Source organism: Dipodomys spectabilis, unplaced genomic scaffold, assembly GCF_019054845.1.
Source record: "Dipodomys spectabilis isolate Male_0828 unplaced genomic scaffold, ASM1905484v1 ptg000108l, whole genome shotgun sequence".
NCBI lineage: Eukaryota > Metazoa > Chordata > Mammalia > Rodentia > Heteromyidae > Dipodomys > Dipodomys spectabilis.
In genome coordinates this window covers 5,394,395-5,420,158 of record NW_024870785.1, presented here as the reverse complement: position 1 = coordinate 5,420,158, position 25,764 = coordinate 5,394,395, and the positions used below count along the sequence as shown (strand labels likewise).

The 25,764-nt window shown below is 46.7% G+C and overlaps 1 protein-coding gene across 1 annotated transcript in view; it reads right to left on the bottom strand.

The window, feature by feature from the left end:
* Capn3 (calpain 3) overlaps positions 1-24,268 on the bottom strand; it is a 32,527-nt gene extending 8,259 nt beyond the window's left edge. The window contains exons 1-13 of the mRNA XM_042687902.1: positions 24,239-24,268; positions 22,470-22,789; positions 12,950-13,019; positions 11,128-11,246; positions 9,370-9,503; positions 8,699-8,867; positions 7,497-7,640; positions 5,583-5,666; positions 4,054-4,139; positions 2,766-2,843; positions 1,913-2,073; positions 777-946; positions 518-529 (exon numbers count right to left, since the gene is read on the bottom strand). Of these exons, the coding sequence (XP_042543836.1) occupies positions 518-529; positions 777-946; positions 1,913-2,073; positions 2,766-2,843; positions 4,054-4,139; positions 5,583-5,666; positions 7,497-7,640; positions 8,699-8,867; positions 9,370-9,503; positions 11,128-11,246; positions 12,950-13,019; positions 22,470-22,778 (1,536 nt within the window). The 5' untranslated portion in view covers positions 22,779-22,789; positions 24,239-24,268. The remainder of the gene's footprint in view (positions 1-517; positions 530-776; positions 947-1,912; positions 2,074-2,765; positions 2,844-4,053; positions 4,140-5,582; positions 5,667-7,496; positions 7,641-8,698; positions 8,868-9,369; positions 9,504-11,127; positions 11,247-12,949; positions 13,020-22,469; positions 22,790-24,238) is intronic.
* Between the last annotated feature and the right edge of the window lie 1,496 nt (positions 24,269-25,764).

Sequence of the window (25,764 nt, the reverse complement as noted above, 5' to 3'; positions counted from 1 at the left end):
ACCTTATATCATCTTACTTTTTTTTTTTTTTTTTTTTTTGCTGTGATTCAGAAGTAAGGCGAAGTCTCTCATTCTGCCACACAAAGCCACTCACCAGGACTGGTGCTCACCTGCTCCGAACCCTGGGAAGGACCCCAAAGGAGCAGAGGGGCCTTGGCTGGATTCTGAGAAGAGCTGTTTCCTCCATCCCGGAGCACAGTCACTCTCAAAACGTGTGTGTGTGTGTGTGTGTGTGTGTGTGTGTGAGAGAGAGAGAGAGAGAGAGAGAGAGAGAGAGAGCGTACAACTGCCTGCACGTGCAAAAATGCGTGTGTATGGAGGTGTGAGCAGTGTCTGGTAGAAGAGGGAGAGTGTCCATCCCGAGCGTGTAGCACCCTGACCCCCTGTTCTGCAGTTGCAATCACGTGGGCAGGATCCTCTCCTACCACAGCCTCGCCCTCAGACCCCACCAGCCAGCTTCTTGGTGAGCCACAGATGGACTCAGACCCCCAGGAAGTGCTGCTGGCCACTGCTGTACCTCTTTGGGAACCTGGGAAGAAACAGATGGGGAAAAAAAAAAATCGCCTCAGATCTGAGGATGTGAAGGTGTAAAGCTGGCGGACAAGGCTGCCAAAAGCTGCGCACTCTGACAAGCCATGTACCACCCTGCCTGCCCCCAACCCCACTCCACTGCCCCTTCCACTATCCTCTGCTCATTACAAACACTGCCAGCCAGACAGCAGGAGCTCTGGGAATTCTCCTTGCTGGGAAGGTGTGTGTCTCTGGGCGCTGCGTACCTCGTAGATGGCAAAGCCAATGGTGAAGAGGTTGGCCCCCAGCTTCCGGTCCTTGCGACGGTTCTTCTGCATCAGGGCCACCAGGAAGCTGCAGATCACCTCAGAGTCATCGGGGTCATCATCTTCCTCCAGGAGCTTTAGACGGTACTGTGGGTTGGTCCAGAAAGTATCTGTTTCCCCCAGAAAGGAAATGCACATTCAGATCCGCTGCACAGATAAAGGGCAGGAAGGAAAATGAGACAGAGGGAACTTGTTCTCTATCCCTTAGGTAAGTGGTTCATTTAAGTGTCGACTGGACAGGGAGCTGGTAAGCCATTATTTCTAGTGTATCTTGTGGGGCTGTTTCCAAAGGAGATTGACCTGTGAGTCTGAGGACTGAGTGGGAAAGATGCACCTTTGATGTCAACAAGTACCATCTAGTCCACTGGGGGCTCCCGGATAGACCAAAAAGGCCAGAGAAGGATTCGCTTTCTCTCCTGGAAAGAGAATTGCCTTTCTCTGCCCTCAGACATTACAACATCAGGCTTTCTGGTCTTTTCTTTTTTTTTTTTTTTTGTTGGTCATGGGGCCTGAACTCTGGGCCTGGGCGCTGTCCCTCAGCTCTTCAGCTCAAGGCGAGCGCTCTACCACTTGAGCCACAGCGCCACTTCCAGTTTTCTGGTGGTTTATTGAAGATAGGAGTCTCACACTCTTTCCTGACTGGGCTGGCTTTGAACCGTGATCCTCAGATCTCAGCCTCCTGAGTAGCTAGGATTACAGGCGTGAGCCACCAGCGCCCAGCTGGCTTTCTGGTCTTTATCTCCAGGATTTACACCAGTAGACAAGTTCTCAGGTTTTGGCCTTGGACTGAAAATTATATCATCAGCTTCCCAGGTTCTGAGGCCTGTGGACTTGCAGTCTCCAGATCCCTGATGTGAAATCCTGCAGTCCTCCAGAACTACCCTCAAATGGACTGACACAATATTACTCTATAACTTCCTGCTTCAACAGTGCTACCAACTCTCAAAACCTCCGTGGAATGGGAAGGATTTAATAAGATAGCAGATGACTGGAGCTTAGTGAAGGCTGGGCGTGTGGTTAATGCTGCTCTGGAATTTGTTCTGCTCAGACCCCTCCCCCATCATGGGCGCTCCCACCTGGGAAGTTGCGGCAGCCTCCAGCAGAGCAGCCCCTCACCCAGCGGCCCTCGTTCACGGACACCGTCCAGGTCTGAAGCTTATCAGACTCCAGGGCATCAGCTGTGAGGTTGCAGATCTCCAGCTTTGTGAAATGGTAGATGAAGTCATCATAGGACATCCTGAGAGGTTGAAAGACAAGAAAAGCCCAAATGGGAGCCTGTGGCAGAGGCCAGGGAAGGGATGGTTCTGGGACTAATGCAGCATAATACATTAGTTCCCAGGAACTTGACTAAGGTTCCAGAGAATGCTGGCTTTTCTTTTTAGAGACAACACTGTCAGTTCTGATGTATCATCTCCAAACTACCAGTCAGGTCTTCCAGGAGTGAAGCTCAGGTGTCTCTGAGCAGAGAGCTAGATATAACTGTGCAGTAGGCACAGTGGTAGGTTCAGCAGAAGAAGATACCATTTGGGAGAGGAAAATGAAGCAAGCAACTTGAAAGGTGATGAACATCACAAGAAAATGAGTCTGGCTCCTGGGAGACCCAAAGGAGTTCTGGGGAAGTTTCCTTTGAAGACTGAGCACAGATGAAGCGATGAGAGTGATCAGGTGAGCAGAGCTCCCTAGGCTCACAAGAAAGCCAGGCTCGTACCAGGGAGCAAACGTGGCTAGAACAGGAGCCACATTACCAGCGCCTGGGTCTGAGCTCCGGTCATTCCTATGACTGGCAGTCCCTGCTGGGCTTCTGGCTGAAGGAGAAAGCAAGGCCCGGATCTCCCAGAGCAGGAACCTGACAGTGTCTGCCCAGGGACTGGGGTCAAACTCTCTGCTTCATCCCTTCCTCTTGGATACTTCCTGGGGTCCAGGACTCACCAGAACTCTCCGTCCTCAGTGACCTGGTGCTGTAGACGGGCCTTCTCTTCTTTGTCCACAAAGCTCCAGTCTTTCCAGCTGGTGGGAAAACACAGAGATTACAGAAGGAGGAAGAAAGGCAAGCCTAATGTGAGTTGCGACAGAAAACATCTGAGAAAAACTGCAGCCAGAGTGAGCCATCAAAATGCAGATCTTGGGGCTGGGAAGGTGGCTCAGTAGTAGAGCGCTTGCCTTGCAAGCATGAGGCCCTGGGTTCGATTCCTCAGCACCACATAAGCAGAGAAAGCCAGAAGTGGGGCTGAGGCTCAAGTGGTAGAGTGCTAGCCTTGAGCTGAAGAGCTGAGGGACAGCGCCCAGGCCCAGAGTTCAGGCCCCAAGACTGGAACCTCCCCTCCCCCCCCCCCCCAAAAAAAATGCAGATCTTGCCTTTTACTCTCACTACCAAGTCCTGCTGTCTGTCCCCTCCCGGGAATGAATAAAGGAGGAACTCTGGCAGCTGCCACCTGGAAGGTTCCAGTAAAGGCAACCAAGAACCAGCCAGTGAGTTGAACGCAGTAGAGCATTACAATGTTCAGAGCCTGCAGAAGCTCTTCACATTTGTTCTTTTTGTTGCCCCAAGTCTAATTCCTACTCCTTTTCTGGAGACTGATCCTCACTATGTAGCCTAGGCTGGACTCAAACTTGCAACCCTCCCACCTGAGCCTTCCGTGCACTGGGATTACTACTGTGTTCCACCATGCCTGGCGGTCTATTGCTTTCAGTGATAGGCAGTTGAGTTCTTCCAGGGGCCAATTGTGTCTTTGTATGGAGACCAGGAGAGGGAGAAAAATCACAGTCAATCTCAGTTCTTTCCAAAAAAATTGTCACATTTACTCCTCATAATTGCCTTCAAGGTGTTAATATTGTCACCATTTTACAGATAAGACACAGAGACACCAGAAATGGAAATTGCCTGTCATTAAGGCTCTGTGCCTGCCTGAGCTTATCTAAGCTTTCTGAAATCCATCCTTTTAGAGATGACCTGCAGAAACCTTTCTGGATGCCTGGCTCCCAGGCACCCTCCCCCGCCCGCCCCCCCCCTCTTTCTTTGCCCACACCTGCACCTTCTCCTCCACAGGTCATGTCCTTCTGTTTGTCTTTCTGCAGTGCTGGGGACTTTTACTCCCAGGGCTGTGCGCCTGTGAGCCAATCGCTGTCACTGTGCCCCATCCTCAACAGGTTTTTGATTGTGAGGGTGATCTTGCTCCCTCATGCATTCTCACGGTGCAGTACCCAACCCATCACCTACCCATCACTCCAGGAGCCATTCCACTCCACCTGGCCCCAGGGGTTCCGCAGCCGTACCAGCTTCACCTTCTCATCTTTGAATGTGGCCTTGGGCAAAGAGAAAAACCACTCAGACTCTGGAGACTGTGTGGCAAGGGAAGTGTCTGTCTTGTGCAGGGGGCAGGGTGGGATGGAAAGAGCCCGTGATGGAACTGTCCTGCCTGGCCTTGGCCAAGAAGCTGTGATTGTTGGGGTGAGAACCTAGTCAGGAGTTAGGGGACCTTGGGTATAACTTACTGGGAGAGAACTTTCCTAGCAAGCAATCTTCGCCAGCACAAGGAAATAGGAAAGAAAACTGGATTTAGGGCCTGGCCTTGGCTTCATTATCTTCTAAGAACCAGTTTTCCAGAAGACTATCCTAGTTACCGTTGAGCTTTAGTGGAGGATGAAATATACTAGGTGCCTTTGTGTGAATTTTCATTTGCTTACTTTTTTTTTTTTTTTTTTTTTTGGCAACACTGGGTTTTGAACTCCCAGCCTGTACTTTCTAGGTAAGCACTCTGCCACTTGAACCATGCCCTCAGGCCTTGTGTGAATTTTTTTTTGGTGGGTCATGGGGCTTGAACTCTGGGCCTAGGTGCTGTCCCTCAGCTCTTCAGCTCAAGGCTAGCACTCTACCACTTGAGCCACAGAGCCACTTCTGGCTTTTTCTGCTTATGTGGTGCTGAGGAATGGAACCCAGGGCTTCATGCATGCAAGACAAGCACTCTACCACTAAGCAGCCTTCCCAGCCCCAGATTCATAATTTTACCAGAATCATGCTCTAATCAAATGAACAAACTTAGGCAGCTGGAAAACTCAGGACAGAGGTGCACCTTCCTCCAGTCTGCTGCAGTGGGTGTAACAGACAATAGCTTCTTTGTCCTTCTCTTTCTTTGGGTACAACTTCCCCACTGTGTACTACATTCCTGTTTCTGACATGACCCAGGAAAGCCCAGAAGTTCCAGAAGAACAAAACATTATACAGTAACTGAACATGAGAGAGCAGGGCCTATGGTAACACACTAATCCAATTCTCTAGGACAAAGGTAGTATTTATTTCTTTTTGCAGGTCATGGGGCCTGTACTCTGGGCCTGGGCGCTCTCCCTCAGCTCTTCAGCTCAAGGCTAGCAATCTACCATTTGAATCACAGCACCACTTCTGGTTTTTTCTACTTATGTGGTGCTGAAGAATCGAACCCAGGGCCTCATGCATGCAAGGCAAGCGCTCTACCACTGAGCCACCTTCCCAGCCCCAAAGGTAGTATTTCTAATTGTCCCTCTGAAACATCGGAGAAAGAGCCACTGCCGGCACTGAGAGTGAAGACAAACCGAGTAGTTTGTTACAAGGCTCACTTCTACCATTCTCACAAACCCTCTATCCCCAGGCTCTTGGCTCCCTGACATCAGGCAAACTCTGTGGTTGAAGGAGCCCCAAAAGGGGCTGAGTTACGGCTTCAGGAGGTCAACTTAAGCGGGTTCCCATCCCCTGCCAAGCCCCACCAAGCTCACCTCCTCTAGTCCAGTGACGGAGTAGGCATGACCTTTGACCAGCCCACAAGCCATTCTTGTTTCATACTGAACTGGAACAATCGTCTGTGGGACAATAACCAGATGGCTCATCAGGAACTGGGGAGAGGTTCTACTGCTTGAAGACAAAGGTCATATTTCCTTTCTGGGTTCTGGAGGATAAGGACTATTGTACCCCCTGAAAGTATACTTCATGACAAGGAGCCCTTCGAGAGCATCAAGAAGACACAGCCCCAGACCAGGGGCTGCTAAGAAGGCTTTGTCTTGACCACCAGAGGCATCAAGTGAGTGAGTGTGTTTCTGCTTCTACTTCTGCTTTCTGGACCACAATAAATGAGGAGGAGGAGAAGAGATGGGAGCTGTCCTGGATTTTTGTTTTGGTCCGTCATGGGGCTTGAACTCTGGGCCTGGGTGCTGTCCCTCAGCTCTTCAGCTGAAGGTGAGCGCTCTACCACTTGAGCCACAGCGCCACTTCCGGCTTTTTCTGCTTATGTGGTGCTGAGGAATGGAACCCAGGGCCTTATGCATGCAAGGCAAGCACTCTACCCCTGAGCCATCTTCCCAGCCTGTCCTGGATTTTGAGTCCCCCTTCCTATGAGCCTCTCCAGAGTGGACTAAGTGATTGAGAAAAGGGTTGAATACAGATGTATACTTTTTACACCCCTCATCTTCTTCATACCTGTCAAGGATGTGATATTCAAGAAACCATAGTCACAGTGCCCAGGGAGGGAATTGTGAGGTGGCAGCTCCCTGCTCAGACCTGACTGTGCCTAAAAGTGTAAGGGGTAGCTGCTCCATTTGCAGAAATGTCCAACTTGTAGACACGAGGGTCCTTGGAAGACAGGTAAGATCACCAGAGCCCAGTGAGAACTAGATTACAGGCATCAGCAGGACTGCTAACACAACTGCAGGGGAGCTTCCCAGAGCCATATGGGGCCAGGGAATTCCTGAAACCTCTTCTGGGATACAGGTCAAACCAGGGACTTTTGACATCTTAGAGTCTCCCAGATCTCAGTCTTCATATGATCCAGACCAAGAATGGGTGGTCAGGGAGACCCCCTCATCCTCATGTCTATGTACCTGAAATAAGACTTTTGTCACATTACCCAAGAATACCACTGCTATGACCTAGTAGTTCCACTACTGGGAATCTGTCCTAGGGTAATGTCATAGATGTATCTACTGAGATAGGTATTGTAGCATTAAAAAAAATAATAGCCAAAAAATCCCCCTCCAACTTCCCAGTAATAGGATATATGGCTACTAAGTTATAACACATCTGCATGCTGGAATATTGTACAGCTACTAAAGAGTATTGTAAAGTACTTAGTGACATATTAAGAATATACAGCCGGGTGCCAGTGGCTCACACCTGTAATCCTATCTACTCAGGAGGCTGAGATCTGAGGATTCTGGGTCAAAGCCAGCCTGGGCAGGAAAGTGTGTGACACTCTTATCTCCAATAAACCACTAGAAAACCGGAAGTGGCATTGTAGCTCAAGTGGTAGAGTGCTGGCCTTGAGCTAAAGAGCTAAGGGACAGCGCTGAAGTCCAGAGTTCAAGCCCCATGACCGACCAAAACAACAACAACAAAAGAATATATAACTGAAGAAAGCATGCTGCAAACAGGTAAATACAAGATTTTTTAAAAATAAACATGCAGATTAAATGTATACATGGAAAAACGTTAAGTATATCAAATGTTGAGTGGTTTTGTTTTTTTTTTAAGATGGAGAAAATATAGGTTGAATCCCTCTGAGTTCTGTATAGAATGCGGGTGGGAGGAGACTTTGCTCCCTCCACTGTCCCTGGTGGATGAAGTGAGAGCGGTGTGAGGGAGTCTGGCACTGGCAGCGCAGCGTCATGAAGAGGGTGTTCGGTTAGAGGTGTACACACCCGGGAAGGTCTGTCATCTGAGCCTCTGGGGTCAAGGTCTGAATCCCTGAGCAGCGAGTTATCCATATTCCTCACCATCCGGGCAATCAATTCCCCCATGTTCAAACCAGAAGGAGAGGTTCCATAGGTCATGTTCGTGCCATCCTGAGGCCCGTCAGGGAGGGTAGGGGTCAACCCGGGAGAGGGAGGAGAGCAAACAAAGAAGGGAGGGACAAGGAGACAGAAAGTGGGAGGGGACAGACAAAGGAAAAGAGGAGAGATTAACAGAGCACCGTGGAGAACAGCTGAAGAAAAGGGATACAGAAAGAAAACATTCACTCACGGTGCTTTATAATAAACCCTTTCAGCTTTTCTACCCCTGGAAGGTGCTGGGAGAGAAAGCTGGGAAATACTGAAACAGAAGTTACCAAGGCTACTAGACAGTTAAAAGGTCATCCAAGTAAGCATCTCCTAAAATCTTGCCATGGACAGGCATCTTGGCTCCTGGCTCAGTTCATATCACCAGTTTAACTGTGTGGGGACTACTGGCTGCTCTTCCAGATGACACAGAGCCCATGAATCAAGCAGGAGATGTGATTGCCAGCTCAGGAACTGTGAGGCTTTCTTAGGGAAGTGGTGCAGACTAAGGTCCATAAGCAAGTATGCGATGAGCTGACGAGGGCATGCGTAGACTGCACAGCCAACCCACGGGAGGACTCCACTGACACGGGGCTCTGGACTAGTTCCATCCAGTTTCCGAGGTTTAGAATAATACTTGCCCAATCTTTCCCCACACCTGCTTCCACTCTCCCTTCCTCTCCTTCCATCTTTTTGAAGTCAACAGGAAAATCTTGAAAAATTGCTAATTGCTAATTTTCAAAGTCAAGAATTTGTTCCTTTTTTTTCTACTTCATCTCTCCCCCCTTCTTACCTACCTCTCCCCTTCCCTCCATCCTTTTTCTTTTCTCTCTTGAATATTGCTGACCTTGAATTCAGTCCTCTGACCCAGACTCCCAAATAATAAGATTACAGGTAGTTCCTACTTCTCAGAACAGAAGAAAGCTGTTCCAGAAAAAGGTTCTATGCTGTCAGTAACTAAGTAAAGAGAGCCCTGCCCTGAACCACCCCCCTGGAGTGCCCTGCCCTGAACCACCCCCCTGGAGTACCCTGCCCTGAACTCCACCCCCCTGGAGTGCCCTGCCCTGAGCTCCCCCGCAACTTACATCAATGGAGCAGCCCATGAGGGAGCCTCTCTCAATGGCTTTCCTCATGATCTTGTACATGTCTCTGGGAGCCTCCTTGATCTCAAAAAATTCTGTTACCCCTCCTGTGAAGTCCTCCATGGCCTCTGTGGTATTCCCACCTTTCAGGGCTTCATATGAACCATGGAGCCTTGGAGAGAGAAAAAGAACAACTAACTATGCAGTCAGAGTTCCAGGAAACATGACCAGGTACTGATTCTCCTAACACTCCATCCGTGATGTTCTTTCAATTCCCCATCAACCCTGTAAGCTAATGAGATGGTTGCTATGATTCTCTTTCTTTACAATAATATAGACAGACTTTCCCAAGGCCATAGATAGCCAGAGACAGTGGCATTGGAACCCAGCTAATCCCATTTCCTTATACTCTCTTTTCCTCCATATGGGGAGCCCTGAGGATAGGACTGTGTTAAAACCATTAGCAGCTGGGGTAGGAGCTTCTAAATTGACAGATATCATGGCTTCAGGAATATGCTCCAAGCTCTTGAGTTTGAATCATGCAAGATCCTAGGATCAGAGGTATACACACACACACACATATGCACACACGTTCATGCACACATACCCATTATGCTTTTGCCAGCCACTTTCCTACCCCTAGTTCTGCCTTGGATTCTGAAGGGTTGTCTTACTTAGCATAGGCCTTTTCCAGCAGAGCACTCCAGAACTCATTGCGGTGGTTGGATTTAGTGAAAACCAGTTGGTTGTTGTACGTTGGCAGACAATCATCGATAACCACATCCACCCAGTCTCCATAGCGCCAGAACTGCAAAAAGTAAGAAGCACAATTACATTCTTGGATTGTCATTAGGAAATACATTCTCACTCCTGCATTCCTCTGGAGGCTGTGATGCAAGAGTACCATTTCCAGGCTGGGAAGGTGGCTCAGTGGTAGAGCGCTTGCCTTGCATGCATGAGGCCCTGGGTTCGATTCCTCAGCACCACATAAGCAAAAAGAAAAAAGCCGGAAGTGGTGCTGTGGCTCAAGTGGTAGAGCGCTAGCCCTGAGCTGGAGAGCTGAGGGACAGCGCCCAGGCCCAGAGTTCAGGCCCCACGACCAGACCCCCCCCCCAAAAAAAAAAAAAAGAGTACCATTTCCGAGGCCCTGCACCCTGCCTGCTATCTGTTCATCCCGTTTTGAGTTTGGTTCATGAATCTATTTCTAAGTGGACTGGTAGCTTCTTGAGGAGATGAAGTGAGTTATGAACCATTTGATCTCTTCTGTAGAGTTCAGCCCAGTCCCGGCTGAATCTTAAGATTTTAGATTTACATTGCCCTGCTCCTGAGGTCAGGAGTGGAACCTAAATATAGGCATATTCAGCGGTCCAAGGTGATTGTAATGTGCCACCAGGATTGAGAACTCCTGTGTAAGGGAAGCTGTTTGTTGACTTACATATTTCTTGATGACAAACTAAAGCAGGATTGAAATGAAAGAGGAAAGAATATATTAGCCACAATATACTCTTGCTTTCATGAGATGAGAATACTGTCCAACTATTTCATTTCTGGATGTTCTTTTCTGAACAGATCAGTTTAAACTGAAGGTCAAAAACACTTTAATCTCCCTTCCATGTGCCAGACACTTGTCTGGTCTTTGTATCTGTGGCTCTTTAGGTATAAGACCTTTAAATATCAGAAGGAAACTAGCAGTGTGTTATTGTAGGAAAGAGACATAAATCATAAAGAGACCCTTTGGGTCTCAGCCTTCAGTGCTGAGACATGTTACCTGTAGGTATGAAATGCGTCATGACTGGACACTAGGAACTGGAGACAGACAGACTCCCCAGAGTCCCACAAAGTACCAGATCCCCACATGCAGAATTGTCTTTAGCTCTAGTCCAGTAACCAGGATTTGGTCTATACCAAGATAATTTTGGGCCTAGAAACGTTGTTATTCTGATTCTAGAATTAAGAGATTTAGTTCTGGACCAATACACAAGCTTGATGCCCATAATTACTGGAATATTCTTGCTGCGCCTAGAAGAGGTGAATGAATGATAGACTTGTAGGCCTTCCTTAAAGGGCAAAACATAAGAGGAACCAAGCTCTATGGACCAGAGCTCCAGTATAACCCTAAGGGCCCTCTGGCTTCCCAGAGTTAATGTCATAGGGACCTACATAGGAGGGCAACGGGCAATTGCATAGCCAGTCGGAAGGCAGAAATAACCTGCAGTCGAGCAAACCAGATGGATGTCCTCCTGCTTTTCAAGGGCGCAGTGGATGGTGCCTGGGGTTAGGAGGGCAGAGATAACTGCTTCCTCACAGGGGACTGCTGCCCACAGTGGGTGGGTGGGTGGAATCTTTTGGAGAGATTCTGGAAGGTCAAAGTGAGGAGGCCAGTGGTGGATGGTCTGCCGCTGACCCTCTTGTCTGCTCTGTCAGTACCTCACCTGGAAGTGGAAGATCCCTGCGTAGTTCTCAGTGAAGCTTTGATCATGGGGTATAACTCGGAAAAGCAGGTGCTCATTCAGGGTCAGGCAGGCAATGGCTGCAAGGAACCAGCAGTCCCCTGCAGGCAAACACACGGGTCAGGGTTGAGGGGAAGAGAAGACCCAATCCCAGCTAGCTGCTCTGTCTCTGGAGAGGGGATTGGTTTGGTCCTCAGTGTCCTGAGTCCAGCCTGATCTGACGATGTAAGCCCAGGCAGGGAGATTCTGAATCCCTCAACAATAGGATCAACAGAGCACCCCATTCCATCAGGACTGGACATTTTCTTTTTTCTTTTCTTTTTGTCTGTCATGGGGCTTGAACTCTGGGCCTGGGTGCTGTCCCTCAGCTCTTCAGCTCAAGGCTAGTGCTCCACCACAGTACCACTTCCGGTTTTCTGGTGGCTAGAGATGAGAGTCTCACGGACTTTCCTGCTGGAGCTGGCTTTGAACTGTGATCCTCAGATCTTAGCATCCTGAGTAGCTAGGATTACAGGTATGAGCCACTGGTGCCCAGCTAGAACTGCACATTTTCTAAAGCCCTGGGACAAGTTCTCCTTTCCTTAGGCCTCCATAGAAACAGAATGATGGGTGAGGCAAACTGACTTGTCCTACTTGCCCTCCTGACCTCAGGGAAAACTGAATGTCAAGAGAACCACTGGCTAGGCAGATTTGTATCTGAAGGAAGTTTAGGCAGCTGCCCTGGAACTAGTCTATGTGGAGATAGTAAGACAGAACATTGCTGGCAATGGAATGCAACGGGGACACCTTCTTATTCCCTGCATCTCTCTTCTGTCAGAGTAGTGTATATAGTGAAGGTATGAACACTGTATATGTGCACAGGCGCGTGTGTGTGCATGTATGTGTGTACAAACACTTAGAGAATATACCTAGACACTTGTACACTTACTCATGTTTTAAGGGACAAGTTAACTGCTTAGTAAATGTGTAGAAGGGAGGCTGAGCGATGCCCAAGGCCACTCCTCCTGCTCCTTTCTCTGGAGCAGCCAGTCTCTCCTTCGAAGCTGTGTATTGGTTAGAGGGAGCAGGGCCTGCGGGCAGCCTTCCCTCTAGTACAAGAACCTGGACATCCAACACCTTCTCGTCCTCCCCTGGAGTCAAGCAAGCCAAAGGTTTTTCAGTTGGTGTTGGGCAAAAGACCTTTCCCCTCAAGCTTTAAATCGTGTCTGTTGCTTGTGTCTCCAACTGTACTCTGCAGAGCTCATCTGCTGTCGGCACCAAGGGAAGAGGCTGAGAGACAGGAAGGTCTGGTAGAACAGCTGAGAGAACAAGCAAACAGAAACTTGGATGCTCCTCCGTGTGGCAAATGTCATCTTTGTGGAAAGGCTCTCAGAGGGAGCTGTCACCGGGCAACGGAGACCACAGCATGTTACAAAGGGTTCTTTCCCTTTTTAGTATTGCATCTTGTGTGTGGATATAGATTCTCCACGTAGCCAGCCTCAGAGCTGTCTTCTAAGGAAGAGGGGAGCCGTTAGACGCAGGGATTCGTCATGCTGCGCTGTATGTGTTGCTGTCCTTGAGTCTCCAAGGAGGCAGTAGCATGTGGCACAGTCCTGTGACACGAGGCCACAGTGCTAATGGGAAATGGGAGCGGAAGCAAAGCCCTCTCCATCACCTAGGCCAGTGAGCACTAAGGTACTGCTAGGAAAAGCTTCCCAAACACACTAAACATGCATTTGTCATCTCTTTACGTCCCGGAAAGGGCCCACACCTTTCCGCCACCCTTGGGTCATATGGCAGGGGATAGTTAGGAGGGCTTTCCTACCTAGATCTCCTTGACAGATGTCAGTCCTATTGGCTCCACCGATGATAAATCGGGGGTTCTCACAAATTTCCTGGGAAACACAAAGGAAACAGTCAGGTCATACTATTGATAATAGCTATTGTTTATTGGGTTCCATTATGTAGTGCTGGTACCAGGTGTCGCTATTCCTCCACATCTTTAAAAAAGCCCTGTGAATGGATACTACTGTTATTTTTTCATAGAAGAAAACTGAGGCTCAGAGAGGTTAAGAAACCTTAAATAGTAGCAGCCAGAGTGTGCCTACTTTTCACTGCTGCAAGCTGTTCCCCACACTGGTATTATCTAAGTGGGCAAACTGAGTTAGGGATGTGTCATTCCTGCCATAGCTCTGACAAAGTAAAAGTATGCCTTTTGCTTCGCTATGACAGAAAGAGGATAAAGATCTTTCTTTCTCCACAAGATGTGGCAACATAGATATTTAGAGTCGGCATATGTCCCAGAGTGACAGGATTCAAATGTTCTATGGAGTTGGAAGAGTGGCTCAAGTGGTAGAGCGCTGGCCAATGAGTGAAAACGTCAGATACCGTGTTCAAGTCCTGATCTCAGGCCAGAGATAGATAGAGAGAGAGAGAGAGACAGACAGACAGACAGACAAACAGACAGATAGACAGAGAAACAGAGACAGAGAGAGAGACAGAGAGACAGGAGAGAGACAGAGAGACAAAGGGGGGGCGGGTCATTGTTTTTTTTTTTCTGTCAGTCACGGGGCTTGAACTCTGGGCCTGGGCACTGTCCCTCAGCTCTTCAGCTCAAGGTGAGCACTCTACCACTTGAGCTATAGCGCCACTTCTGGTTTTCTGGTGGTTTATTGGAGATAAGAGTTTCACAGCTTTTCCTGCCCGGGCTGGCTTTGAACTACGATCCTCAGATCTCAGCCTCCTGAGTAGCTAGGGTTACGGGTGTGAGCCACCAGCACCTGGCGAGAAGTAAATTTTTTAAAAAGAGTTTGAATGCTCAGGAAGAAGAGAGTAAATTTCCTGTGGGCCTCACTGGTCTGCCTTATGATGTCAGGCACAGATTTTGCTCAAGTCCACCTAGCACAGCACTCGACACCAGAAACTTTCAAGCCTAGGTACTAGGTGATGTGCAGCCTCACAGAGGCCAACAGAGGGTGCTCTTGATTTTGTTTGGAGACATCTGAAGCCCTTCATGCCCTCTCTTAGTTAAATAATACTATAATTACACTATAATAATTAAATAACATAGATTAAATAATCAAGATTAGTGTAGGTTAATAAGAAAATAATAAGTATTATTAAATAATTATAGATTTTTAGCGTTTGGTTTGGTTTTCACATTACTCTCTGCAACTTCAAGAAACATTGCTATTTCTGCAACACACACTTTCTGTCGCTCTCCGGTCCTGTCTTTACGCAGCAATCCAATATAACCAAGAGCGTGGATGCTCCCTCACTCAGGGGTGTCTCTCTCTTACTGAAGGGAAGCCTGGCTCATACCACATACCAGCCCTCCCCTTATTGCACAGCTGCATCCCAGCTCGGGATAAACCAATAACACCATTTATTTATTTATTTTTTGTTGGTCGTGGGGCTTGAACTCTGGGCCTGGGGTCTGTCCCTCAGCTCTGCAGCTCAAGGCTAGCACTCTGCCACTTGAACCACAGCGTCACTTCCGGTTTTCTGGTGGCTAATTGGAGATAAGAGTCTCACAGACTTTCCTGCCTGGGCTGGCTTTGAACTGTGATCCTCAGCTCTCAGCCTCCTGAGTAGCTAGGATTACAGGCGTGAGCCACTGGTGCCTGGCAATAACATCATTTTTAAGAAAGTTACCTATTAGGGGAGGGAGGGCTAGGGAATAATAGAGACTAGATTCTGAATAAAAACTTCTCAGAAATAGTTTTGGCATGAAGATCATGGGAAGTTTTACATAGTTAAAAGTTAAATAACCAAAGGAGGATAGCAGCAGGGGAGGAACTAAAGGTGTAACTCTCTTGAATATGCAAAATACTAGACATGAAGTCCAGGAAATAGAAACATGGGTTATTTATGTTTTTAGTGGTAAAAAAAAAAAAAAAGTAAGATAAAGCAAAACAAAAAAACTTGTGTTAATAGGAATTAAGATTTTCTAGAAAGTGTATAAGAAAACATGAGCTGGGTGCCGGTGGCTCATGCCTGTAATCCTAGCTACTCAGGAGGCTGAGATCTGAGGATCACAGTTCAAAGCCAGCCCGGGCAGAAAAGTCTATGAGGCTCTTATCTCCAATAAGCCACTAGAAAACCGGAAGTGGTGCTGTAGCTCAAGTGGCAGAGTGTTCACCTCGAACTGAAGAGCTGAGGGATAGCACGCAAGCCTAGAGTTCAAGCCCCATGACTGATCAAAAAGAAAGAAAGAAAAAAAAGAAAACGTGAAATTATAAAAGAATCAAAGTAACAACCTTGCAGTGTTAAAGTTAAATTGTATATTTATGATCTATTTATTTATTTTATTTTATTTTTTCCAGGGCTGAGGACCGAACCCAGGGCCTTGTGCGTGCCGGGCAGGCGCCCTTCCGCTGGGCTAAACCCCCAGCCCCAAGTTATAATTTATTTTTATCTCACTAAAAAAAATTTTTTTTTTGGTCGGTCGTGGGGCCTGAACTCTGGGCCTGGGCTCTGTCCCTCAGCTCTTCAGCTCAAGGCTAGCATTCTACCACTTGAGCCACAGTACCACTTCTGGCTTTTCTGATTATGTCGGTGCTGAGGAATCAAACCCAGGGCCTCAGGCATGCAAGGCAAGCGCTCTACCACTGAGCTACCTTCCCAGCCCCATCCATGAGACTCTTATCTCCAATAAACCACTGAAAAACCAGATGTGGTGCTGTGGCTTAAGCGGTAGAGTGCTTGCCTTGAGCTGAAGAGCACAGGGACAAGAGCCCAGGCCCAGAGTTCAAGCCCCATGACCAACAAAAACAAAAAACAAAACAAAATCCACTTTTTACTTAACAAATGTTTTTTAAAAAAAACCCACAGCAACTAAAGCAGTACCAGATCATAACTCAAAATTAAAGTATCTGTTGTTATATATATGTGTTCACATGCTTGCCTAGAAGTTCAAATTCTAACACTGCAATCAATCAATCAATCAATCAACCAATCAATCAATCAACCGGTGACCAAATGATTGCATAAAGAAATCGAATATAGAGGTTAGGAATTTATCTCAGTGCAAGAGTGCTTGCCAAGCAAGTACAAGGACCTGAGTTCAACTTTCAGAACCACAAAAAAGTTAAAAGAATATAGACAAAATTGAGAGAGAATATAGACATAGCTATTTTGCAAAAATCATTCCTAATAATTAATATGAGTACTCTGCCCTCTTGGTGTTAGGGCAAACCTTCCCAGTCCTTAAGTGTGGGTTATGCTGAGGTCTTGCTTCTGAAAAGTACAGTATGGAAAAGGAGGGTCAAAGAATGAAGCACTACTTCAACTAGGTTATTAAGATCAACATCAATAATGATAAGGTATGCTTATTATAGTATAGTCCGGGCCCTCAATGGAAAATCCAGTGAAGATGGTCGTCGGCCTCTCCACAAACCCAAGACCCCAGTCAAGTCATGAGAAAAATAGTGGACAAACACAAATTGAGACACATTTTACAAACTACGGAGCGGTACTATGTAAACCTTCTCAGGTCAAACACATGAGAAATTTGAGAGAGAAGGCTAAGAAGACATAAGAACCTATTTTCCACCCTATTTTGGGTGGAAATCTTGGAATAGAAAAGGGAAGTAGACACACCTAAGGAGATCTGAAGAAAGTATAGGCTTCATTTCTAATAATATACCAGTATTAGTTAATTAATCATAACAAGTGTGCCATATTTTTATGTGAATAAAAAGGAAAATTAGATAAGAGGCTCAGTGGTAGTTCTAACTTATCCACAGCAGATATATTCCAAGACCTGAAACTGTGGAAAATACCAAACCCTACTTTTTCCCTATAGACACATCTATGACAAAGTTATAGATGAGGCAATAACTAATAAACAATAACAACTAATAAAATAGGAATCATTGTTAATATAGCATAGTGAAAGATACTTAAAACTTAAGAATCATTTATTTTCTGGAATTTCCCACTTAATAGTTTTGAGCTACACTTGATCACAGTTAAAGGAACTATCTGGAGTAAAACCACAGGTAAACGGCTACTACATATGGCACGCTCACAATTTTTCTGCAAATCTGGTAATGGGCGTAAAAGTTCATTCAACTAAGAGATTTAATGATTCAAAGGTATTTTTCAGACCCTCCAGTGGACCCACTGGGTGGAACTCACAGAGTTGTCTTGAAGCCCCTGGCTTAAGGCACCTCCTTGCCAACTCTAATACAGAAAGAGGGACCAATCTAACTCCTCTAACACAGCTCTAATATAGGAAGAGGGACTGTGGCCTGTTCCTTCTGACAAAAATGGGCTACTTAGTCGTCCTTTCATAGGATAGCCTGGAGTAAACTGTTTCACATGGAAGAAGTCTGGTGGGACAGCATGGACTCTTCTGCTGAGTCAGAAGTGACAGCATACTAATGAGCCAGCATTAGATGGAAAGTTAAGGCCAGTCGCCAGCCTCCCATTTTTTTTTACTGTTCACCACCTTCCGTGGGACTGTCCCTGAGACTGAGTCTCAGTGCGCTTCACCCTCCATTCTCCCATCTCCAGACTCCTGCTCTCCAAGGAGAGCCAGGGTAACGGATTATACGTTATTATCCTACTGTAAGTTTAAGTAAATGCATTAGCTGTCCTGAAAATATTTACACTCCCAGGACCTATAAAGTATTATAATAACTTCTAGTTCAAGAACAGAAAACAGCATCTCCAGTTTTAGGAGGGAGCAGGATAGAATTTGGGGCGGGGAGATATGGGTAAGAACCTTAGATTAGACCTGATAAGCTATTTGCTCAGAGTAGGGAAGCCATGGCCTCCGACTCTGGTCCACTTGACTTCCTGTTCCCTTTTGATGCCCTACCTTCGGCCTTTTCCATGTGATGGCCTTCATCTTGGTTTTCTGGCTCAGCTCATGAGAGCCCAGGGCCTGCACACCTGCTGGGAAGACACGGTCTTCAAAGAGACACTTCTGAGCCAGACACCGTTGTTTTAGAGCCACAAAATCCTGCCCCTCAAACTTAAGGGGCTGGTTGACAGTTCCCTCTCCATTTCTCCTGTCCCTCTCTCGGATCACGCGGTCACAGAAGAATCCTGGGAGCAGGTAGGGCATAATGACCACTCGGGGAGTGGGGTTGGGCCTTCACTGTGGCTTCTCTCCGGCTGCACCCTCAGCCCAGGCCTAATCCTCTGGTGAATGGTGCAGAGCCTATATAGCTCCTCCACCCTCAGCAGCGCGATGCAAATGAACACAGCCCAGAGAAAGGCTATGGTCAGAGTCAGCAGCTTTGGCTGGAGGCCCCTGAGCCCATGGTCTAGGGGTAACACATGCAAGTCAGAGAGGGAGCCAGGGAGGGGAGAGAGTGAGCCAGAGATGGCCCCAGGACAGACCACAGTGGCCCCTAGACCTTTAGGGTACCTCCAACAGCCTTGCTGGGACTCTTTCTTTAAAAAGAGAAAACATAGTTACCGAGAGCTTACCCTGCCTCAGCAAAAGGCATTCATGCCTTTGACAGTGGCAGTCAATGGGATATAGCATGGGGCCTTCTAAACATGCTGTATACACTAATCCTATACAGGCTGCTGAATGCATAGGAGGAATCTGCTCCAGGCCTTTGTCTGAGGGTAATGAACCCTTCATTCTCCTGATGTCCCTGCCCCACCCCCCAAAAAACCTTCACCAGCCATTTAGGGACTCTGCTCTGTAACAAGGACCCAGAGGGTAGGATACTGGCCCTTGGAAGGAAGTCCCAGTCAAATTAGGCTGCAGACAGGCTTTTGCTCATCCAGAATCCTTAGGGCAGAGAATGTGGTAGAGGAGGAGGGAAGATAAATGTGCGTTGAAATTCTATCACCAAGAAAGCTTAGCTTTTTAAAAGTTTCACCATGCTTCAATAGACAACAACAGACAGTTGAAGCAAGACTCAGGACTGGCAGGCTGCCTGCTAGGAGAATGTCCAGTCTGTCTGCTCATTGATCTCCACTGGCCTTTGTCCACTCTGTGTTCTCAAAGCCTGGTTTTTGAACTTCAACATCAGTCACCTATGATGCTCCTGGGACCTGTCCTGAGATACCCGATATACCTACATGCCTCAGGCATTCAGGTAGATTCATCAAGGAGATTCTTTTTTTTTTTTTTTTTTCAGTGTGGGGCTTGAACTTGAGTCCTAGGCACTATCCTTCAGCTCTTTTTGCTTAAGGTTAACACTCTACCACTTTGAGCCACAGCACCAGTTTTCTGGTGGTTAATTGGAGATAAGAGTCTCACAGATTTTCCTGCCTGGGCTGGCTTTGAACATCGATCATCAGATCTCTGGAGTACATAGGATTACAGGTGTGAGCCACTGTGCCCAGCTAAGGAGAATTTTAATGTCCATTAAAACTTGAAATAATTTTTTAACATTACAGGGTATAGTCATGGATGAAAGTAATTTTTTTTTTTCCTCAGTCGTGGGCCTGAACTCTGGGCTTGGGCGCTGTCTCTCAGATCTTCAGCTCAAGGCTAGCGCTCTACTACACTTGAGGCACAGCACCACTTCTGGCTTTTTCTGCTTATATGGTGCTGAGGAATTGAACCCAGGGTCTCGTGCATGCAAGGCAAACGCTCTACCACTGAGCCACCTTCCCAGCCCCGTGAAAGTAATGTTTAAGACTAGTTCTTTCAAGAAATAAATTTTTTTTTTTTTTTGGTTGGTCGTGGGGCTTGAACTCTGGGCCTGGGCGCTGTCCCTCAGCTCTTCAGCTCAAGGCGAGTGCTCTACCACTTGAGCTACAGCGCCACTTCCGGTTTTCTGGTGGTTTATTGGAGATAAGAGTCTTACGTTCTCTCCTGCCAGGGCTGGCTTTGAACCGCGATCCTCAGATCTCAGCCTCCTGAGTAGCTAGGATTACAGGCGTGAGCCACCAGCGCCCGGCTAAGAAATAAATTATTTTAGCTGGGCACTGATGCCTATAATCCTAGCTATTCAGGAGGGTGAGATCTAAGGATTTTAGTTCAAAGCCAGCCCAGGCAAGGAAAGTCTATGAGACTCTTATCTCCAATTAACCACCAGAAAACCAGAAGTGCTACTGTGGCTCAAGTGATAGAGCGCTAGCCTTGAGCTGAAGAACTCAGGGACAGCACCCAGGCCCAGAGTTCAAGCCCCACAACTGACAAAAGAGAGAGAGGGGAAAAAGGGGGAAGCGAAGAGGAGAGAGGGAGAAAGAGGGAGAGAGAGGGAGAAGGAGAGAGAAGGCAATTATTTTTGTCTAGTTCATAAATCAAGTTTTAAATATTTAAATAATGATATTAAAAAGAACATAGAGGGCTGAAGGTGTAGGTCAAGTAGTAGAGCACTTACCCAGTGGAACAAAAAGGCTGGCCAGGTGTGCGGGGGCCAGTGGCAGAGGGGCCTGAATCTCAGGAAAGAGATACTGATCCTGAAGGCAATGTGGGGACAGAGGTGCTGCATCAGAGAAGACATTTCAACAGGGATGTGGCTGTCTAAGATCTCTGGCAGTAGGATATCAGCTGAGTAGGCAATTAAGTGATTTGAGTGTTCTTCAATTGGTTAACTGATTGCAGAACTGAAAATGGAACCCAGGGCTTCATATATGCTAGGCATACCCTCTGTCACTGAGGTGTGCCCCCAGCCCATTGCAGTGTTCTCTTCTAAAGTGAGGGCCTTCATGACCATCATAGACTTAGCAAAGGACCATCAGAAGAGAAATGCAGCCCTTGTGGCACACATGTGGCTGTTGAGCATTCCAGCTCAGCTTAATAAAGAAAAACATAGCTAATGCCAATACTGGCTTTCAGCCTAACATTATTTCATCATGAAGGGTTTCTTTCTGCACACTTGAGTATGCCCTTGATATCTGATCCCATTCACCTGTAAGACTCCTCTGTCACTCTTTTTTTTGGGGGGGAGGGAGGGGGTCTGGTCGTGGGGCCTGAACTCTGGACCTGGGCGCTGTCCCTCAGCTCTTCTGCTCAAGGCTAGCGCTCTACCACTTGAGCCACAGTGCCACTTCCGGTTTTTTTCTTTTTTGCTTATGTGGTGCTGAGGAATCGAACCCAGGGCCTCATGCATGCAAGGCAAGTGCTCTACCACTGAGCCACCTTCCCAGCCCTCCTCTCTCACTCTTATATAATGCCCACCTTTCCCTCAGGACGATAGGCTCTAAGAGGGCAGAAATTTGTGTTTGTTTTTATTCACTGCCTATTTCTCAGCTACTTACACAGCTACTGAAATTAGGAGATGCTCAATAAATATTTTTCTTTTCGGCAGCACTGGCGTTTGTAATCAGGGCTATGTGCTTGCTAGCTGGTGCTCTACAACATGGGCCATGCTTCCAGTTCTTTTTGCTCTGATTATTTTTGAGATAGGGTCTTGCTTTTTGCTTGAACCAGCCTAGATCTTGATCCTCATATTTATATTTTCTGCAATAGCTGGGATGACAGGTATGAACCAGCATGTTAGAAAAAGTTAGAAGAGGGGAGTCTTACAAACTTTTCCCAGGTTTTATCCAGGCTCTGTCATGCACTCATCAGTGCATACTAGAAAGCAAATGCAGACAAAAACAAATAGGATGGCCCAACCCTAGTATTTTATACTAAAAAGTATTCTCTGCCTGCCACCATCTTTCTATGGCTTCTGTGTTTCAGAAATCCATGGTCACAAACTGAAGAAGAGCATAATCATTTTAGCCCAAGAAAGAGAAGAAATCTTACAAAGATGCAGGATATATAAACTGAGAGTAGATCTGGACTGTGCAGAATCAGTTATAGAGATGGAACATACATACATACATACATATATACATATATATATATATATATATATATATATATTTCTTTTTTTTTTCTTTGCTAGTCTCAGGGCTTGAACTCAGGGCCTGCATTGAGCTTTCCTTTTTTTCTTTTTTGTTGCTCACTGCTAGCACTCTACCATTTGAACCACAGTGCCACTTTTGGCTTTTTCTGTTTATGTGGTACTCTCAGAGGAATCAAACCCAGGGCTTCATGCATGCTCAAGCACTCTACTACTAAACCACATTCCCAGCCCAGGGAATATATTTTTATAGGATGAATTAATCTGAGTTCTAATCACTTTTACAAAGGGGGAGGGAATGGGGGGGGCAGAAAGAGAGAAGGGGGAGAGGGAGAGAGAGAGGGAGGGAAAGAAAGAATATGAGAATGACCTGCTCTTATCCTATTTGGTGAGATGGCTAAGATCTGACCCTCTTGTCCATCTTCACACTTGAGGGCAGAGCCCAGCAAGCTGCTGCCAGGGAGCTCCCCCCAGTGCCCAAGTGCACAGCTGAGCTGTCTGTGGGGAGGTGCTGAGTGGAAAGACTTCTCAGAGGTTAAAACCCCAACCAGTAACCAGTAAGCTACTCACCGGAGGTCTCTTCCACACAAACTGGATGGGGAACTTCTGGCTATAAAAAAGAGATGTCTCATCTGGTGGGAACTCAGGATCCACATAAAGAACCTTCTTTTCTAGACATTTCTTGTGAAGCTGTTCAAATGTCTTCTCTTTCACGCCGATAATAGGAAAGTTGCGGCTGATGATGGCTGAATAGATGCCACTTGGATGTCCACCCCCAGCCTCGGTGGTCTGGCCCTGGGCTGGATGGGGGACTGGCCCTGGGGACCTGGGCTCAGCCCTTGTCCGGGTGGCCACGGATGGGCTAATGACAGTCGGCATGGCAGGCAACTCTGGCAGGAAGAGGTTTTTAAAGAAAATACCGTACAGCTACCTGTAAGGAAAGGAAGCGGCTGGAGAGGGGAACTTGGCGTAATTCTGTCATCTGAGAAAAAACAAGTCCATGGCCACTCCAAAGCTTAAGGCCCATCAGAAGGCTACCTGGCAGACAGCGTTAAAACAGCTGTGATCCCAAAACCATAGGTTTACCTAAGGAAGGAGCACCAAAGGATTTTGAGGCAATTTTTCACTCAGGGGCCTCCTACCAGCAGCATTCATGCCAGCGGGAGCGAAAGAAATGAGGCTTGTGTTTCAGCGGCCTGAAGAAGCTTGAGCCAGGAAAACTAAAAATAGATGTGAAGAAAGATTGTGAGTATGAGAGAGAGAGTAAGAGAGTGTGTGGCTAGACATTTCTGTGTTGCCATTAAGCCTTAAAGACTAGCGGCTGTCAGGAAGTAAGAGCATCTGGGTAAGGTGAACACTGACCATCAGTGAAGAGCTGCTGACACAATATTGAATAGGTGGTTATGAAGGCTACCACACTCTTAGCTACCAGAGTAATGGAAAACAGTATTTAAAAAGCTAGCTGGAATGGAAGGCACTGAGTTCTAAGGGAATAATCTGTCCATTTTAGAGAACATGATTTTTTTCTTTTTTATTATTATTATAATGATGATCCACATAGGGGTTACAGTTTCATAGTGACTTTTATTTTCTAAACCTCTAGGATAGCAGAACTTTACTCAAGACTAGCTTTAGAATCTCTTCTAGAATGTTCTGGCATTGGTGCTCACTGGAGCTGTCTGGATGGAAAATGCCACTCAGCTGAGTCCTCAAGTGAAGAAATCTCTTTTCTTGTCCACTCGACCTAGCCACCTATAGTCCCTTCCACCCTCAAAATAAACATGAGAATGAACCGTGCTACAAGTACGCATCAAAGTATGCTACAAAGAGCATCCTAGTAGAGTGCTGACGATTTACCATCTGGAACAGAAATTGGAAATGGATACTGAGCCAGGTTGGTACTAAGACCTGGGATGTCATATCTAAGAAGTTGTCTTCAGGACTCAGATGAGAGTGTAAGTGGCTATGGGGAAGTGAGATGCCTGCCTGCCTTGTCTTTTTGTTGTTGTTGTTGGTTGTGGGGCTTAAACCCTGGGCCTGGGCACTATCCCTCAGCTCTTCAGCTCAAGGCTAGTGCTCTACCACTTGATCCACAGTGCCACTTCCAGTTTTCCGGTGGTTTTTATTGGAGATAAGAGTCTCACGGACTTTCCTGCCCAGGCTGGCTTTCAACTGTGATCCTCAGATCTCAGCATCCTGAGTAGCTAGGATTACAGACATGAGCCACTGATGCCTGGTCACCTTGCCTTTTACACATACATAAGAGCTGCTCTCTGGGATGCAAAGGGATAGCTACATTCTGGATTGACCTGTGACTCCTCCCAAATGACCATACTCACCAATCCACGTTCAGAGGCTGCAAGAGAAGGCATACGTAGTACTAGCAGACTCATGACTCCTGGGTGTGCAGCTGGAGTAATCCCATGTCTGGGCTTGTAGACCATCAGCCTATCCTTCTGTCCCTGCAACAAAATGTCCAATTATCTTTGCTAATTTTGGAGAGGCAGAATAGAGGAGAACAGTCTCTAGAGACTGTCCAAGTTCAGAGTCTAGATTGGCCAGTTACTGGCTATGCCCATGTGATTTTAGCCAAGTTACTGCTTCCTTTCTGTCAGTTTTCTCAACTATAAACTGAGTGTGATGCTAGTCATTCTGTTATTGAGTTAGTACAAGGATTAAACAATTTAGATAGTGCATTTATGTTATTATCAGTATCTAAAATATTCAGTAAATGATACTGTTCAAAACCTTAATATAATATTATTTTGGGCTTAAGTCAGATTGAGGGATACATTCACTCATTAAGTGAGCTTTCTATCACTGCAATGTAATACCTGAGACAATCAATTTATGTGAAGGTTGGTATATTACTCATTCATTTATTCATTCACTCAATCATTTGAGACAAGGTCTTATTACTATGTAGCTCAAGCTAGCTTGAAACTTACTATGTAACCCAAGCTGGTCTCAAACTTGCAACCTTCCTGCCACAGCCTCTTGAGTGATGGGATGACAGGTGCGTACCACCATGCTTAGCTGGAAAGGTTTACTTTGGCTCATGGTTGTGGAAGTTCTGGTCCATGATGAATTGGCCACTTTGTTTTGGGCCTGTGTCAGGGCAGCATATCATGAAAGGAACTCATGGCAGAGCCAAACTGTTCACCTCATAGCTAGGAAGCAAAAGAGGAAGAGAAAGGGGCTAGGGCCACACAATTCTCTTGGAGGAGACCTATACAATAATCTAAGGAACTCCCTTTAGGTCCATCCTCCTAAAAGTTCTACCACCTCTTGATAAAACCACCCTGGGGATCGAGCCTTTAACAAATGAACCTTCAGAAGACACCTCGGCAAAACCAGAATGCTCACTGATAGAAAGCAGCATCTAATCTACAATCACTGAACAAGGCAGTAATTTGTCCTGACTCATGAAGCACAGGGTCTCCATCAGAGGCAGCTTGCCTGATTGTCTATACTAAAAGAGTGTCTAATAAGACCCATGCCCACCCTCAATCTCATCAGTGGCCAAGCGAGTGAAGGAGGGGTTTCCTACCCCTACCATCAAATATTGGGTCTCAGCCTCAGTTCTCTACACTAAAATTCACAGCATTAACCCACATTGTATTGTCTTCACTTCTTCCTGCTTGCCCACAGACTGAAGGAGGAATTAGAAGAGCTTTAATAATAGTGAGTTATATATTTCCCTATGTGAAGAGAAATTTCTTAAGCTTTAAGTACAGGTTTTACCAATGCAGTCATTTCTTGGCTGAATTGCTCCTAGGAGAGGAGCTCTACCCAGGCCATATCCCTGCTGAGTTTTCTTTCCTCAGCTGTCTGAGTCAGCTCTACTTGTAAGACAGACAGGTGT